At 35.7% G+C, this 18,938-nt stretch overlaps 2 protein-coding genes across 3 annotated transcripts; one reads left to right on the forward strand and one right to left on the reverse strand.

Annotated features, from left to right (window-relative positions):
* The first annotated feature begins 160 nt into the window (after positions 1-160).
* LOC106868067 (hsp70/Hsp90 co-chaperone CNS1 homolog) lies at positions 161-11,042 on the forward strand. Of its 2 annotated transcripts, XM_014913180.3 has the most exons (13): positions 209-318; positions 943-1,004; positions 2,646-2,806; positions 3,692-3,800; positions 4,664-4,825; positions 5,632-5,709; positions 6,403-6,470; positions 6,572-6,628; positions 7,752-7,838; positions 8,166-8,359; positions 9,083-9,167; positions 9,896-9,978; positions 10,908-11,042. In XM_014913180.3, the coding sequence occupies exons 3-13, from the start codon at positions 2,657-2,659 to the stop codon at positions 11,005-11,007; spliced, it is 1,173 nt and encodes a 390-aa protein (XP_014768666.1). In that variant the 5' UTR covers positions 209-318; positions 943-1,004; positions 2,646-2,656; the 3' UTR covers positions 11,008-11,042. The 2 variants fall into 2 exon arrangements, with proteins under 2 accessions (XP_014768665.1, XP_014768666.1); XM_014913179.3 differs by lacking the exon at positions 943-1,004 and having other exon boundaries at positions 161-318.
* On the reverse strand, positions 10,391-18,124 carry LOC106868069 (coiled-coil domain-containing protein 24). Its single transcript, XM_014913182.3, has 9 exons — positions 17,726-18,124; positions 16,065-16,260; positions 15,178-15,335; positions 14,629-14,693; positions 14,145-14,226; positions 13,365-13,451; positions 12,953-13,083; positions 11,867-11,969; positions 10,391-11,277 (listed from the first exon to the last, which is right to left on the reverse strand). The coding sequence occupies exons 2-9, from the start codon at positions 16,242-16,244 to the stop codon at positions 11,094-11,096; spliced, it is 990 nt and encodes a 329-aa protein (XP_014768668.1). The 5' UTR covers positions 16,245-16,260; positions 17,726-18,124; the 3' UTR covers positions 10,391-11,093.
* Between the last annotated feature and the right edge of the window lie 814 nt (positions 18,125-18,938).

Raw genomic sequence — 18,938 nt, forward strand, 5'->3', positions numbered from 1 at the left:
AGTTTTGCTTTTAATTGTTTTAGTTCAAGTTTCAAATTAAATTTTTCGAATTCCCTTTGTTTTGGTGTTATTTTTTTTTTTATATATTTAAGAAAAATACCATTTATCGATTCTAATTCAATGTAGTTTTAAAATGCGGAAAGTTTTTTTATGCTGTGGTGAGTTGATTCTGGGTGAGTTTTGATGCTAAACAGATTAGAAAGTTACGAATGAAATGTTCAAGAAACAGGTTTGAGGTGGAAATTTATTTGTGAGGGAACATTACACCGGTAACCAAGGAAGACAAATCTCACTCATTCTGCACGTGTTTTGGAATTGGTAAATTCTGTTTTTTCATGTTTTTATAGAATATAATTTATTTTTATTTAGCAATAACTAAAGAACCAGAAATGTAACTCATTTTTTTTGCTGTATGTCATGTATAGAAAAAGATTATTTTATACTAGCAACATGTTATTGTTATTTAAGCACAAACTATAGCATTTTCAACTGTGACCATCCCGTCTGGTTTCAGACAGAGTGTCTAGGACTACGTTATGCGAAGTGTCCTTCCACCCGTTTAACATACTAAACTTTAATCTGAAAGTTATTCGACTGCTATTTCTAGCATTTTCTTCGACTACATACACACCCTCGTTTCACCGTAATTCATATTTATTTGTTGTTGTTCTTTTTACATAACTTTATTGTTTATCATATAAAGTTTCTAAAGACGTAATTATCCAGATACTAATTAATAGGCATAACGTTCTAATTAAGTCGAACCTATTAATTACGTTAGATTTATTTGGTTCTCTTCCCCCCCCCCCTCTGTACCACGTAATATTATTTCTTCGCATCAATCAGTAAACATTGTCTTCTTTTACCGATCCATTCCTAAAACAGGTTTTGGCTCCTGATAAACTCCTGTTATTTACTTTATTTTATTTTATTTTTCTTAAGGCGGTGGTAAGGAAGACGTACACCACTCGTTTTCGGTACAACAAAAATCCTAAACCCCTAGTGTGCGTATTCTTTTCTTTCGCTAAAAAAAAAAAAAAGTTCTTTAACCGATTCATTGATGGTAACGATGAGTTTTCGGGTTATATTTTTGAATCTGGCTGTTAGTTTATTTCTACATTTAGATATATAGCGTGGCTGTGTGGCAAGAGGTTTGCTTCCCAACTCCATAGTTCTGGGTTCAGTCCCACTGTGTGGCATATTGAGCAAGTGTCTTCTACTCTCGCCCCAGGGTTAGTAGACTTGATAGACGGATAACATCGGTGGCGTGGAGAGAGGAATCTGGTATGCATGGATGACTGCTGGCCTTCCATAAACAACCTTGCCTGGACGTATGCCTTAGAAGGGAACTTTCTAGGTGAAATCCCATGGTCATTCATGGCCAAAGGGGGTCTTTACAGTTTTTACAAGTGATTAAATATATTCACCTCTAATATTTCCTGATTCTTTTTTATGGTCTCTATACTCCTCATGAAATAATTTCACCAACTGGATCTTCTGGATTTCAGTTGTATGGACACTCTGCATTACACTTCTCTATAGTGGATTACTGTGTATTCTGATAGCTGAGTCTGTAAGAGGAGCTTTATGTGATTGCCACACAATTCTCAGAATCCACATCTTATACTATAATTCATTTAATATTGACTATTGAAAAAAAAGTGCCTAATGCCATAGTTGAGATGGTTTTGCTTAAAGACCCTGTCCACTGACAGGCAAAACTGACACTGACTTGACCAAAATAAATACATTTATATGTACATGTGTGTGTTGCGTCATATAGATATATGGTAAATGGGGAGAAATATGGAATATTTTCAAAGAAATAGGAAATTTACCACTGTTTTTGCAGACACAGGAAGTTCCATTATTTCTAGTGACTCATACACTTTTACATCTTAAAATTAATGTTTTTTTTATACTATTTCTAATTGAATACTTCTAACTTCGCCAACAGTTGTTTTTCTCTTGCAAATATACGCTAATTAAAGCATTTTTAATGAATGTGAGCTCATAACAGAAGCCTTCAAAATGAAAGTATTTATTTCTCTTAATCATGAACAACATTAAGTCTTGGTATTCCAAGATGACTCTGATATTATGAGAAACTAAAACACTTCAGGAACCAAGAAGCATTAAAATTAAAAACAACATAAATGAACATTAATTGTGGTGAGTTTAAAAATAGATTCATCAGAAATTGTTGAACTTCCTGTGTTTGCAGCTACAGCAATACCATCTCTAGTAAAGTTCTAAGAAGCCTGGTATATATATATATATACAGTATCTCAGAGAAGTATGTACACCCCTAAAAAATTTCAGTGGCAATTAAAAGCACCCACTACACTCTCGGAGTGGTTGGCTTTCGGAAAGGCATCCAGCTGTAGAAACTCTGCCAGATCAGATTGGAGCCTGGTGCAACCATCTGGTTTCACCAGTCCTCAGTCAAATCGTCCAACCCATGCTAGCATGGAAAGCAGACGTTAAACGATGATGATGATGATAATGGCAATTTTTTTCTGAAATTTTTTAGGGGTGGGCATACTTCTGTAAGATACTCTCTCTCTATATATATATATATTTACACACACACACATACATATGTAAATGTCTGATATTATTTTCATCTTTATATTTCGTTACAGTGTTGCTTAAAATGTCTTCCAACATGCCTGAATCAAAGAACTTGACAGAAAGTATTGCTGAGAAAGTCGATGAAGAACTTGATGACTTCCTGAATGAAATGATGAAAAAGTCTAAGAAAACTGCTGAAACTGAAGACAAAAGTTTTGAAGAAATTGTTGCTGTGAGTTCAGTTAACTTCATATATATATATATATATATATTTATATATATACACACATACACACATGTACTCAATGTATCTGTGAATATGATGCATGTTTACTGTGTTTGTATCAAAATTTTGGGGAAAGATAACCCATGTCATCTCCTCGGAGGTATGCACCTTGTCTGTTTAATGACAGCATCACTAATAACTTGTTTTAATTTTCTTGTTTAATGATTTGCTTAGAGAAGGAAGAGCCAGGTTTGTGACTATTTCTAAGGTCTCAAAGATTGTTGAGAGAAAGGCAGGAAGTTTTCCTCACATTTAGCCCAAATGCTTGCAACAGAGTGGCCTCTTCTGAGGGCACTCATAGGCCAGGAGAAGGAGGAGGGGAAGGAGGTGGTGGTGGCGAACTGGGTTGTGGATTAAGTCTGCTACTCGTTAAGTGGAATGATCTCTCTGAGAAGCTTCAGTACAGTTTCCATCTATAAAATGTCACAACTGTTTGGCTGCTTTGTGGCTGTGGTAGAAGACACTTGTCCAAGGTGTCACTCACTGGGACCAAAGAGTTGCAGGTCAAACGTTAACTACTCAGTCACAGCTGGGCTTTGGACATCTTGACCACACAGCAAATGGCTGCCTTCATTAACCAAAGTAGCAAATAAAGACACAAATGTCAAAGATTTACAAAGATGGATGGAATGAGAAAATGGATGTAAAAGAATATCAACTCTCTCCTCCTCCTCCGCTCTCTCTCTCTCTCTCTCTCTCTCTCTCTCTCTCCCCTTGTCTTTCATCCAGTTAGTAGAAGAGTTGATAACCATAAAGTTTGTAATTCAGTTTTCAATTATTTTATAAAAAGTAATTCAGCATTAATTAATTAATTAATGAAAATTCTTACAGGAATTAGAAACCCATCCGGCTTTTTTGAAAGAAATTGATCCTTCCAAACCCCTTCATCCAGCTGTTGAAGCTCTGCAGGCCCTGAAGTATGAATGTGAAAACCCTGTCAGTAAGTATAGTCAATCCCTTTTGCATAAGGGTCAGTCCCTTCTGTGTGTAATCAAAATTTTCTATCTGGGGAAGAGGCCCTTCTGTAAGGGATCAAACCTTTTTAAAATCAATTTTGTTTCACCAGGAAAATGGATTGCTACAATTGTTGAGCAAGAAAATCCTGTGCCATATTTGGCCAGAGTCTTTTACATTCTGAGTTTCATTCCTGCCATGGTTGACATTATCTTTCATCATTTCAAGATCAATGAAATACTTGGTCAGTGGAACTGCTCACATTTTGGTAGTTGTGAGGAATTTTGTTGCTAGGATCTATTGGCAACAGAAATCTTCTACATGAACAAGAATTAATCAAGTTATGTGGTTCCAAATTTAAATGCCACCAAAACTTGAAGGAATGTAACCAAATATCTCAAAGTCTTTGTTGAACTCTCTTACAATTCTGTCATCTGATGCCCGTCCACTTCGCATTTCCACCAGTTGCCATTTTATAGTCATGGTTCTGGAACTTCACTTATGTCTTCTTTTGGGGTAAATTATGAGAAAAAACGTATACAGAGTTCATTTTATTGATAAGATTTATAAGGTTCCAGTTCTGATGTTGTAACTGTTTCAGGTATGTTTATCTTTTACTTGGTTCAGTCATTAGACTGCAGCCATGCTGGAGCACCACCTTAAAGAGTTTTTAGTCAAACAAATCGAACCCTGTACATTTTTTTCAGACACACAGCCATGCCTGCACTCATAATAACAATAGTTGCTCATCTCCAAAATTCAAACAAAATCTTTCGCTAATTTTTTTTTTTCCAAATTCGTTTTTGATGAGTTTTTGAGAATTCCATTTTGTTTTCAATTTACTTACAGTGAAAGCAGACAGTTTTAAGGAAGAAGGAAATTATCTGTTCAAAAAACAAGACTATCGTACAGCTATTGCAAATTACACTGAAGGAATCAAGGTTCAAGCACCGGACAGGATGTTAAATGCTTCGTTATATTGTAATAGAGCAGCTTCTAATTATCAACTTGGTAAGTAAAGAAAAACTGATTGATAAACATTCTCTCATGGAAGACTGGAAACAAGCAACATCGCTCTGTATACATACACATGCACACACACATGCAAGCACACACACACTCACAAGATAGGTTTCTTTCAATTTCTGTCTACCAAATCCACTCACAAAGCTTTGGTCAGCCTAGAACACTTGCGCAAGGTGCCATGCCCATTCCTAATATTAAACGGTACCTTATCCAAACAACAGACTCTTGTAATCCATTCCATCATGGAAAATAGTTACGAAATGACGATAATCAATATGAATGATGATGATGTTAAATTTCTTCAGGTATTTAGTTCTGTTCCTTAATGATAAAGAATTGGTAGCAGAGACAGTAGAGTATCAGGTAGAATGCCTTGTGGTATTTGCTCCAGCTCTCTGTGCTCTGAATTCAAATCCTATCAGGTCAGCTTTGCCTTTGATCCTTTCAGGGTCCAAATGCATAATACCACTCCAGGGTGGTGGTCAGGTGGAACTGTTAGGGTTTTTGGGTATCAGTTCCTACTCTTCACCTCCTTCCACCAGCCTCTCTCTCCTGACAGAAACAATCTTTTGGGCCCCAGCTTACCGTTTTTAGCCTTCAGTGAGGCCATCACATGAAGCAACATGTCAACCATACCAATAAAAAAAGCGAGTGGAGCATTGCTCTTTTTTCTCTTTTTTGAAACCTTTAGTTTCTCTGATCTTCAGATTGTGTCAGCATGTTTTAAAGACCAAAACCATTTCTTGTTTTTGGCATCATTTCTAAATGTATTATGACTGTTGCTATTTCAGGAAACTTTGGTTATGCTTTATTTGACTGTGTCATGGCCTGTAAATTCAAGGAACAGTATTTGAAAGCCTTCATCAGAGGTGAGTTCTGTTGTTTAAATTTCTAAACAAATATTAAAATGGTAAAATGACAGACATAGGACAGACATGTGCTATTAAATGTCTTGAAGTATATAATTACATCTGCTTCTCTTCTGAGTTCAACTCTTGTCTTAAGTCAATAAGATAGATACCAGTTCACCAAAATAAAACTATGGTATTGAGTACTCTTTTTTTTTTTTTTGCCAACAGCTAACACTAAATGTGTGTGTGTGTGTGTGTCTTAGTGGATCTCTTTTGTTCAGTGATGAGGATTTACACTTGTTTGATCGACTGAGTTACCCGCCCCTGAATAAACACGTCCTTGGCTGAGTATTTGCACACATGTGTTACCCTTAACACAGTTCTCTAATAGAACCAGTGTAACACAGTGTTTGAAAAGGCTGAACCTTTTTAATTACTGGTACAACCCATTCAAAGGGCTTCTATACAGTTTCCATTTACCCATTTTTACTCACAAAGTATAGGTTGGTCTGAGGCTCTGAGAAAATGACAATTACCGAAGATGCTACACTGGAATCGAACCCATGAACCTTTTAACCATTCAACCATCGCCACTCTCTCTCTCTCTCTCTCTATATATATATATATATATATGTGTGTGTGTGTGTGTGTTTACTCGTATCATTTCTTCTATGTTCTCATTATCTGTGTATATCTTCTTGTTTTGACAAGGATCTCAGTGCTGCATTGAACTGAAGAAATTCTCAGACGCTATTAAATGGTGTGAAGCTGGTTTGAAAATATCCTTTATCAATTAGTTTAAAGATTTCTCTTTGACTAAACACTTTCAAAGATGTCTTTCAAATGTCTCTAAAATTACATTCCTTGACTCATAATTTATTTTGAACCTGAAAATGAGAAACTTTCTGCTTTAAAAGAGAAATCACTAAAATTAAAGGTAATTTATTTTCTGATATTTTTGGTAATTTTTTACATAATTTCTTCTTCTGTTTTCCCATGCTTAAACCTGGTCTTTTCTTGTCCTTCATCTCACCATTTGTTGCAATCCTTTTGCCATCATCTTGAAGTTCCACTACTACATCTAATGTCTTTTTTTTTTATCTTCCTCCCCTACAAATTCCTTCCACTTGTGTTAGTCGTCGTGTATTTATCCTTCATCCTCCCTGGCTTCTCAATCTCTGTACCTGTAACACCAGGTAACACCTTAATGTCTTCCATGATGTATTATGTACACCATTTTAGACATCCTCATCTTTCCTCTGTGCATCCATGATAATGCTATCACTTAGGATCGAAGTTACTTACAGAAGGGCCTCATCTGTCAGTCCTTATAAAAGCTGTGAATGTTGGCATCACTGTTGCTATTCTGTTGTCTATGACTGATCTAAACTTAATCATCATTTTATCTCATACTCTGACCACCTCTCTTTATCTAACCATTTCTCTGCCAACAATATTCCTCTTCTACCCGTTCCTGTATTATGTCCCCACAGGAATTATATATGTGCACCTTACACATGAGGAGTTTTGCTTCATGTTACCTTCTGTACACTGCACACATCTACCGTTGTTTTGTGCCCCTGAATTTTTGCTCTTGACAGCAAGAGGAGAGTTTCCAATGGTAGGTGAGGATTGTTTGATGTCTGTATTCTGTACTTAAGATGAAAGTTGGTGCTGTTGTCTCATGACATTGAAAGTGTTTGTCACACTTGGCCAGATGTTCACACCTAACCACCTCAGTAACAGAGTAGCAGTCCTTTTATATGCAATTAGTGTTTTATATATGTAATTGTAATGATGTCGACACAGGTTTATTGGTTGAATACCCTTTTTATCACTAACCAGTGCAACGTAGGCTGGCTACATTTTATCGTGCCACCCACATTTGAGGTTTCATGTTTATTAGTGCATTTATTTAACATCCATTTTTCAATGCTAGCGTAACTTGGACAGTGTTTCATGTCCTCTGTGTCAATTTGGAATTTAGAGTTTCCACCCTCCTGTTTGATTGGCCTTTGTTGTGCAGACGATACCATTTCTACAAAGCATTTCTTTTGTAGAAAATCCAAGACCGTGATTTACGTAAACAACAATTACAAGAGAGGAAAGCTGATGGTTTAGAATCGAAACTGTTTAAAGAAATTCATGTAAGTTTTATGTTTTGTTTGATATCATCCGATTGTTGTTGTTGAGCTCCAGGTTAGTCTCATGGTATAAACCGTTCAGCTGTAGCTCAGCCTTGTATGTAATGTGTAACGTTTGGCTCCAGATCTTCACTGATGACCCAGCTATGTTATGTATTACAAAACAAGCAACTCACATGGCTTTTGAAATTCTGCTTATTCTACGACCAGTCATGTTTTTTTATTATATTCACATTTCAACACCAAATCATTGGGTTTCCCCAAGTTCTTTTCTCATTCATTGTTCAGATAAAAAGTTTCTCAAAATTTTATTCCTGCTGTTATTTTCAGAAACGACATATCAAAATGAAGACTGACAAACAGAATGGAAAAACTATTTTAAGTTTATCAGATCTGGAAGGAAGTAATCCAGGTGGTGCCAAAGTTTACCTTGATGATGCAGGACTTCTCCATTGGCCAGTTTTGTTTATGTATCCAGAATATAACCAAACTGATTTCATTGAGAGCTTCAGTGAAAACCATTGGTACATATTTATATTTCTATATGTTTATTTATACATCATTATCATCATCATTTTAATGTCCACTTTTCCATGCTTGCATGGGTCAGAAGGAACTTGTTGAGGCAGATTTTCTATGGCCAGATGCCCTTTGTCACAAGCCTTTACCTAAAGGTAATATTTCCCCAGAACCCTGTGTTTGAGAATCAAGCTTCCTAACCACAGAGCCACACCTGCATCTATGACACACCTGTGCCTCTTATAGTTCTGTCTCTTTACACTCAGTAGATTTAGTAAATTTTGAAGAGTTTTGTACAATATCAATTTATAATGCAGAAGGCACAAGCTGGGCTGTATGGTCAAGGAATTCACTTCTAAGTGTCCATTGCAGTCAGCTGATGATTTTATCTTCCTTACTATATTTGGTGTATCAAGAGCTTTGGTTCTGTCAGTCTGATAAATTCCTTATCACACTTCTTTGATGACAATCAGGCAGTAAACCAAAGGGACCAAAAATAATAATAAAAAAACAAAAGGTTCTCTCTAGTCTGCCTCAAATACAACTTTATTTCTCTTGTTTCCTAAAACACGATTTGATATTAAGAAATACATCAACAACCATTGTTTCACAAATAAATGTGAATCTCTAGTAATTCTATTCTCCATATTAGATGTGTTTGGAATGGTTCAATAATTTGTATTTTGCATATTAAAATTAATTTAATTACTCTGTTGCTTTTTTTCTAGCTTTTCTGACCATATTTTGGAAATGTTTCAATCTTGTACGGTTCCTTGGGATGAAGAACACAAGTATGTTCCTGAAAACATTGAGGTAACAGCAGAATTATTAAATTCTTAAGAATTCTTTAGAAAATCTAATTATATTTAATTTCCTGTTATCATTTAATTGTTGTAAGGAATTTTTTAATTGCTTAATCAGGAAGAAAGACAATGCTCATGACTTTTTTAAAGGTCTCTGACAGAAGTTGGAAGGGAGCAAGGAGGGTCTAAATGTTTGCCAAAGAGAGGACTCCATTAAAGGCACACAGGGACCAGGTGATGGGGGATGAACAGGGGCAACAGACCCAGGGAGACCACAGCTGGATTTGAACTCAGAATAAAAGGATTCAGACTCTATGCTGCAGAGCATCCTGGTTCTCCAACAACTTTGCTTGTTTGTCAGTATAGACTCGTTCTTTATTTATTGACCCTGAATAAAGGACAGTCACAGTTGACCTTGGCAGGATTTGAACTTAGGAGGCAATTAGCCAGAATAAATACCACAAGGTATGTGTCTGATACTGATTGTTCTGCCACCTTATTCAACAACAATAATGGGTTCAAATTTTGGCACAAGGCCAGCAAGGTTTTTTTTTTTATGTAGGGGGTAAGTCGATTACAGAAAGACGTGCTGCTAAGCATTTTGTCCAATGTGTTAATGGTTCTGCCAGCAGGCCACCTGAATAATAATAATAATAATAATTTAGAGTCTGAGATATGTAGCGTTGATTCCTGAGAGACAATTGTGCTACATAAAGAATTATTATCATGTATTTCCAGATATATTTTGAAGAAAACAAAACAGAAAGTCTGTTTAGAATTCCTCCTGAAAAGTCATTGCTTGAAATTTTACAACATGAAAAGTAAGTACCTTAATAAATATCATCATCATTTAACGTCGGTTGTCCATGCTGGCATGGGTTGGATGGTTTGACCAGGGGCTGGCAAGCTGGGAGGCTGCGGCAGATACCAGTCTGTTTTGGCACGGTTTTCTATGGCTGGATGCCCTTCCTAACACTAACCACTTTACAGAGTGCAATGGGTGCTTTTTATGTGACACCGGCACAGGTGCCATTTGCATGACACCAGTATACATATATGCATACACGCACATGCGTACGCGTGCTCACTCTCTCACTCGGTGAATAATTAAGTGATGTGTTTTCATCTCAATTAACTTTTTGTTTTTCCTAATTAATATTTTTGTTTCTTTGTTATGCATATATTATTTTAAACATGAAATTGTTAGTGACAAAAAAAAAAAAAAAACATGGATTTTGTTGTTAATATTTTTATTGAAATTAACTTTTTAACTTTTCTTTACCTCAATCTTACATCAATGAAAAACTTTCAAATTGTATTTTTATTGCTAACGATAGTAGTGTTCTTTAAATAAAAATTAAAATACACCAGACAGATTTATTAAGCATGAAGATAAGTTTAGGATTAGAGATCATCACAACTAGAATTACAATTTTAGGTGAACTAAGATCACATAGGTTTATGAGGAACATTGTGGCTAGGTTCCATGACATCAGTTGAACAGAACTGTAGGAATTATATTTCTACCAGTTCATTATATTAACAAAGAATATTACTTCAGTAAAATGATGCTAGGTTAAAGTTTCATTTTCTGCTTAAAAATGAGAAATTGGTTATGTTTCTTTTGTCCATTAATTTGTCTTATTCTTCCAGTAAACCATTTTAGTTTCATTTCTTATACTAACTTGGTTTAATGCTGTTTGGTCTAAAACAATTTCGAATCTCATTTTTTTTTCTTTCTTTTTGCCAGCTTCACAGTTATTGGCGGCACACCTGCATTTATACTGCTGGTTGCAAATTCAAAATTTAAAGGTGAATTTCTAAAGCATTACACATTGAAATCTTTGTAAATTATAATAAAAAAAAAAACGATTATCTCACCAAACCTAGGTTTGAATCATTATATTTGGCGCCAGATTATTTATTTTGGCTTTACTCACTGAGTTGACCTGGAATTATATATCATTCTTCTGAATTTCTCAGCAGAATTTTCTTTGGGTTTTCCATGACCTGGAGGATGAGGTAAAAATCGGTACTGGGAGAAGCCTAAGCATAGATTTTCACTGGAATTTGGTTTCTTGATATTCTTGTCAACAGCATCCACATTTCGGTTTGGTTTTCTGAAAACAAAAGTTGTTGTTTGTTAAAACTAGGATGATGCTTTGCCAATATTGCACATTCTGACCATATTTCACTCTGTGTTGTCTAATTCTCTTTAGAAAACCATTCTCTATTAATATGAACCGTCGTGCCTAGAAAAATGAACATTTTTATGCTCTTTTGATCTTAAGATTTTAGTATTTTCAACTCAGGAAAGAGTGACTGGTGCCACATAAAAAGCATCTGGTATACTCTGTACAATAGTTGGCATCCAATAGGAAGGGCAACATCCAGCCATAGAAACCATGCCAAAGCAGACAGAGGGACTTGGTGTGGCTCCTAGCCTTGCCAGCTCCTATCAAAATGTCCAATCCATGCCAGCATGGAAAACGGACGTTAAATGATGATGATGCTTTCTTTATACAATTAAGTTGACCAAAGCTGTGTGAGTGGATTTGGTAGGTGGAAACTGAAAGAATCTTGTTGTGTATATATATATATATATATATATATACACACAATGTATGTGTCTAAGGCTTAAGACACTTGCCTGCGGTGCCACACAGTGGGACTGAACCTGAAACCTTGTGGTTGGGAAGCTATACTTACTTAGCTGGTAGCTTGAGTGCAGAACTGGGTGACGGTGTGGATTTCCTGCTGGTTGATTCTTTCAGTAATTCCTCCTCTAAAAGTTTTCTTTCAAGACGTAATTCTGAAAAAAAAAAAAAAAACAAATTACATAAAAAAATAGTCACACAAAATAAATATACTACTACTACTACGTCCTAAATATATGACAGTGTTTATGATATAAACTTACGACATCATAAATATTGATAGGACTTATTTTGCCAAAGGTCAAATTTTGTTTGAAGTTAAAGAGAGGTAACAATCAACACATTGCAATAATGACATTTATGCACACATCTAAGGCAGAAGTTTACAGAACCTCTCATAGGAGATGAACTAGTCTATGTGTGTGTGTGATCATCGTTGTCCATTTTTTGATTATATATACGAGGGGGTGCTGAAAAGTTCCTGGCTTTAGGTAAAAGAATACAGGTGAATTAGTTAATTATGGTTTTATCCAACATCTTCCCCTCTGATTCACACTTATTGCAGCAGGTCTTCAGTTTTCCGAAGCCTTGTAAAAGAACTTGGAAGGTTGGGCCTCCAACCAGGCCTTTCACAATACCCTTAAAGCCAGGAAGTTTTTAGCACACCTCATATATCATCATCATTTAACGTCCACCTTCCATGCTAGCATGGGTGGGATGGTTTCACAAGAGCCGGCCAGGCAGGAGCCTATACCAGACTTCTGTGGCTGTTTTGGCAGGATTTTTACAGCTGGATGCTCTTCCTAACACCAACCACTCAGCAGAGTATATATATATATATATATACTTATATTTGATGTATTTCCAAAGAGATTCCATCTGCCAATTCCCATGCACTGCAGCCACAATCTGATGTTGATGTGGGTGGCATGTACCTGAAACCCAGGTGTGCCATACAGTGGAATTAAACTCAGAGCCATGTGCTTTCAAAGTGTATTCCTCAACATGTCTGCCTCTATCTTGTCCTCTCTCCTCAATCATCATTATTATGATTAAACCTCTAACCAAGGCACATAAATACAAAACTTGGCAGAAAATTGGTGTGCAAAATGAAGAAATCAACCCAGAAATATCTCACCTGAGATTGTAGGAATTACTTTCTTGGAAGTGGAAACAGTTTCAGACACTGATTGTTCTGTGACATCTAAATTATTCTGTAGAAGCTCAATATTTCTAAGAAGTTGTCTTATTTCATCTTCTAGTCTTGATCTACGGAAGAAAGTCACAAAAACCAGGAATCAAAAATAATTCAAAATTCAGCTGAAACAATAAACTGTAATCATGATTCTTATGCGAATTACATTCAATAGCTTCATTTGAAGATCCTTAAAAAATTTCTTCCATTAACATACCAGGGCACTGCATACTAACCCGGATTTTGTTTAATTGATTTCTGTTTGCCAAACTGCTAAGTTACAAGAGATAAAGCATCAACACTACTCTGCTGAGTTCAATAACATATATTTTGGAAAATTGATTCGAGAACTGACCTTAATTCTTGTGCAACATCATCAATCTTTAAGTAATCCAAGGAATGTATCATGGCTTGGATTTCATCTTTCATTGAATTCGAACATCTGCAGTGGAAAATATGTACACATTAGAAAGCATTTCTTGAGAAAATTTCATAAAACATTAGAAAGTAGTGCCAATCACTTAAAATGGACAGGATTGGGAGACGCAAGAAGACTTGGTATGAAGTAGTGAGATCTGATCTCAGGATATTGAACTTAACAGAGGAGATGACAATCAACCATGGTATCTGGTGATATGAGGTTCTTGAGAAGACCCAACCACCTCAGTGATATTAAGGTCCAGAAGTGCTGTGTATTATGTGCTCCCCACCCACACATTACATTAATTCATCTCCATATCCACTCACTCCAGTGAACCAAACGACATCCCATCTTGTCTTTCCAACTCTTCCACCTGCAACCCAATGTCCCTTTGTCATCTCTCTCTCCATAATGGTATTGGCAATGGCAGTAATGGTGGCAGGTTCTACTGCTTTACTGAAGATTGATGAGGTTGAGTATGTTATTAATCTTCTCTACTCAGTTTAAGATTTTGTCTATCTTAGAGATTGGTCCCAGCAGACTTATTCTATCAAGGATGAAATCTTCCGCTGTGTTCCGTTGATAGACTTTAATAGAAAACTTAGCAGCACCAATGATGAAAGAATGGTTTATCTATAAACAAAAGTCTAACATTTACTGGAATTTTTTTCCCGAGAAGCTCTATGAAAAATGTGAAAGAATATTTCTACTCACTGATTAATATTTGAAGATATTGATTGGTTTTTACTCATCACAGGTGAAATGGAATCATATTGCTTTGTTTCTTGGTAAATTTCTGCAAAACAATAATTTCATACTTCAAGATATATTCAAAACTTGGTATTGATGTTGATGGATTTGGTATTACAAGACAAACATGGAACAATAATGATAAACTCGGTACTGACCTAATTGATATAGAGAGCCTAAATATTTTAATCAAAGAAAATTACAGCTGTAATGAGAGGGAAATAATTACTTTAAAAGGTAATTCTGTATAAGACAAGCAAGGGAGACAATTCTGGAAATTAAAATTACAAACAATATAATGGAGTGATTCTGATCTTTGGCAGAAAGGTGATAACTCTGGATATGTTTCAGTATTATCAGACCTCATCAGTGGAGCCTAGTCTAAGCTGGCACTACTAGAGTAACACTGTTAGAAAACAACATAGAAGTAAAAGAAAGCAGAGATTACCTTGCTGTTGTGAAACATAGTCACGGATTTCTTTGTTATATTTCGATAGTACTTGACTGGAATCCCTAAAATAGACCAATATGATGTAGAATTAGTTTAATTTCTTAGTCTTGAATTAATATAGATTTTTGAGCAATGAAATTAACTAGATATTGGATAATTAGGACAATTAAAATAATTAAGATAATACGTAGTAATATATATAGGGTGGCATGTGAACAATTCATTGGACTGACTCTGTGCAGGTGGCACGTAAAAAACACCATTTTGAGCATGGCCGTTGCCAGTACCGCCAGACTGGCCCTCATGCAGGTGGCACGTAAAAAGCACCCACTACACTCTTGGAGTGGTTGGCATTAGGAAGGGCATCCAGCTGTAGAAATCTTGCCAGATCAGATTGGAGTTTGGTGTAGCCATCTGGTTCGCCAGTCCTGAGTCAAATCGTCCAGCCCATGCTAGCATGGAAAGCGGACGTTAAATGATGATGATGATGATGCATAATAATTCAGTTAATTAAAGAAATTAAAACAGTAATCAGTAATTACTTACAATCCATTATACTCTGCCTTCTCTATGATACTCGAGATCAGAAAAGCAATTTCCTTAATTAAAGTCTCTCTTGCTGTTGGAGGTTCAGGAATTCTGAGTGTGACTTGGGACAGATTCCTTTCTTGATATTCTTTGAAAATCTCTTGCAAAGTTTCAAGCTACAATATATTTATATATACATTATATACACACACACAAGCAAGGAAAAATGTTGATATATAAAAGTCTGTCTCCAAAAATAACAATATTATGCAAAAACAGAACATTTGTTTATAATACAAGCCTGAACTCTCAAATTTCAACTGGATTTAGACTCACTAAATCTGAAACTGATTTATTCCCAGTTTTGTGTTGGTGATGATGATGATGATGAGGATGAATTAATAATAATAATAATAATAATAATGCCTTCAAATTTTGGCACAAGGCAAGCAAGTTTGGGCTGGAGAGGAGGAGTTGATTACACTGACCCCAGTGCTTAACTGGTATTTATTTCATTGATCCCTAAAGGCAAAGTCAGCCCCAGTGGCATTTGAACTCAGCACATAACAACAGACGACATGCTGCTAACCATCTCGTCCAGCTTACCACCCCAGTAATAATAATAATAATAATAATAATAATAATAATAATGGTTTCTAATTGAGGTACAAGCCACCAATTTAAAGGTGGGGGTTAGTTGGTACCATCTACCCCAATACTAGCACTTTATTTTACCGTTCCTGGAGCTGGAGTTGACTTTGGCAGCATTTGGAACCAGACTATAAAGAGGCAGAAAGAAGGTGGAAAAGCAATTTGTTCTCCAAACAAGTATATATATATATATATATATATATATATATACATATTCCTCACATTATACACAAGTGACTGGTGTATATATTCACCTCATTCTGGAGTTGAATACTTTCTTCAACCAAACCAACACCTAAAATATTCTTGATTTCTTGTCTCTCAGAATCTGGGACTGTCTGTTCTATCAGCTTCCACACCGATAATGGAACTTTATAAAGATGTGAAGAAAGAGGATGAGGTAGATACGCTGCTTCTGTGGTATTTTCAGTCATGTTTCAATAGAAGAACCTGAAACAGATATTGACATACATACATACATTAGATACACACACACATGTAAATGTGTATGCGATGTATTAATAGAATTAATTATACGACATTAGGAAAAATAAGTAAAATAAATGTTTTTTTTATAAAACACACAGTTATGACCTAGATGTGTAAAAGTAGATTCCGTGTTTAAATCGGTTTTCCTTTTTGTGACCAAGAAGACAGATCAGCTTCACTATTTCCTGTGATTCTTCTTCAAACAGCCACAGTCAAGCTGCATCTCACACTGTTGTTCCATGAACTTCTGTCTACCATTACCTTTGGTAGACCCTCAGTTCCATGTTCTGTGTGATCTCTACCGATAACACCAATGTATTCGAGTGGTTTTCTTCTTTTAATAAGGTACAGAAGTCTCCAAAATATAACATCCATTATGGCCTTCTGTTCAGTTTGATAGCAGTGGCCAGGAAAGCAAAAGACCAGCCTTGTTGACTTTGATAAAATACTTGATTGCTAAATGTTTCACAGCTTGTTAAAGGTACTCTAAGCTAGTCCCTTGTATGTAAGGATATCTTTGTTAGCAATGCAGGGTTCAAGTTACTTGAAATCACTAACCTCCTTGATTTGTATTCCGTTATTGAAACAAATTGGCAGATGGAACCAAATTTGGCTGATTATTTACCACTTCATCAGAGATCAGTCGCTCATTTCCTTGGCCACAGAGAGACTAGTATCTTATAGCCAGAGCTAGTATCAACATAAATTAGGGTGGAACTAAATTGGTCTCTTCAAATTTAAATAGCAGTATTGCAAGTGATTGGCAACTTGAATTAATTAACAAAGGCACTTATATAGGATTAAGAAAAAGAAATAATTCATGTTGCCAATGTTTGTTCAGTTCCAGTCAAGTACTGGGATTCTGACCCCCGAACTTTACTGATCCTGGAGGGATGAAAGGCAAAGTTGACACAGGCAGAAATTGAACTCAGATTGTAACAAATCAGAAGAATTGCCACCGGACACTTTTGCTCTAATGATTCCACTAGATCAACACCTTAATGAACTGGAGATTGGTACTCAGATGTTGAATGTCTCCCACGATAATTAACAACCAAATATCATAGCGTATAATGTGCAGAATGAGACTTCTGACGGCAGCCTGCTGTCCGCTCTCACAGAATCTACCAGAACAAACAAGACCGAACTTTCTGAGAAGTAAAACAATAATAATAATAATAATAATGAGAATGATAATTGCCAAATTTGGCACAAGATTGTAATTTTGAGGACAGAAGGGTTGATCATTTATTGCAGCCAACTTTGCATTTCATCCCAGAGCGAAGGTGTGTTTACTTAATACATGGGAATTCTAGCAATAGATATACTGATAGTTCTCTCCGAACCATATTCTTAAACTTTCAGAATCAAAGAGTCAAAATGTAAAAAGAAATGAAGTAAACGATGTCTCCATGTTGTCACTTACTGTCAGCCCAAGAATTCACTCGTCTATTGTTCCTCGTTTGATAGCAAATGTCTCTAGCAATTTGAATAGGTTGCCGTTTGGAATAGAAACTTGCTGGACAAATGCTGAAAATTCCTAGAAATGCCCTCAGAGTTTTTTCTGAAATAAAAACCATCACTTTAATAGAGATTACGTAAAACTCATTGGAATGAAGTAAAGAATCAATTTGGGAATCCAAGCTTGTTTAATGTTTGTTTACATTGGTAAGCTTAGTAACGAAGGGAGATAACTGTGGAATCAACTAAGGGAAACAACTCAAGGTGATCAACGTGATAGAATTTTTCTCTTAATTGATGAAAAAAAAATTACTGATAAATGTTAGTGACTCAAATAAACGAAAAATATACTTCTCTCTCTCTCTCTTTTACTCTTTTACTTGTTTCAGTCATTTGACTGCGGCCATGCTGGAGCACCGCCTTTAGTCGACCCCCAGGACTTATTCTTTGTAAGACTAGTACTTATTCTATCGGTTTCTTTTTGCCGAATCGCTAGGTTACGGGGACGTAAACACACCACCATCGGTTGTCAAGCGATGTTGGGGGACAAACACAAACACACACACACACATATATATATATATATATATATATATATATATATATATATATATATATATGCCCTTTATATAAATATATATATATATATATAATTATGTGTATTTCTTCTATCTTAATGAATAAAAATTCTTCTGATAGAATAAATGGGTTAATAGAAACCAATGTAGCAAAGAACACAAAATAACTGTGAGAAATATTGTGTCGATGTCATGAAGTAGAACCGGACATGTTTTGAGTCTGTATGTACGTTGGTCATTCGGTCGTATCTGTTTATATTCTGCTACTGTGTTGTGTCGTTCATGCTGAATACATGGTTTTGTGTTGAAATTAATGTTGTCTCCATTGTAGCTAAGAATAGACTACAACTTCTAAGAATCGCATGAAGCAAGAGTGAGTTGACAGCTCATGGCTAGGGGTATGGCTATAAATATTATATGTATTCCTTTTCTCCAGGGAGGAAATAAGATATTGGGAGAAGTCTATTGGATATAAGTAACTGTCTATAAAAAGAGGCAGGTTAGAGGAAGACTTTAAATCATGACGTTAATTACCAGTTAAAGGGCAAGACACTAAGAAACCTAAGATGTTAATATAGAGGAAACTTTATTAGGGGCATA

This window comes from Octopus bimaculoides, chromosome 13 (assembly GCF_046866305.1).
Source record: "Octopus bimaculoides isolate indiv1 chromosome 13, ASM4686630v1, whole genome shotgun sequence".
NCBI lineage: Eukaryota > Metazoa > Mollusca > Cephalopoda > Octopoda > Octopodidae > Octopus > Octopus bimaculoides.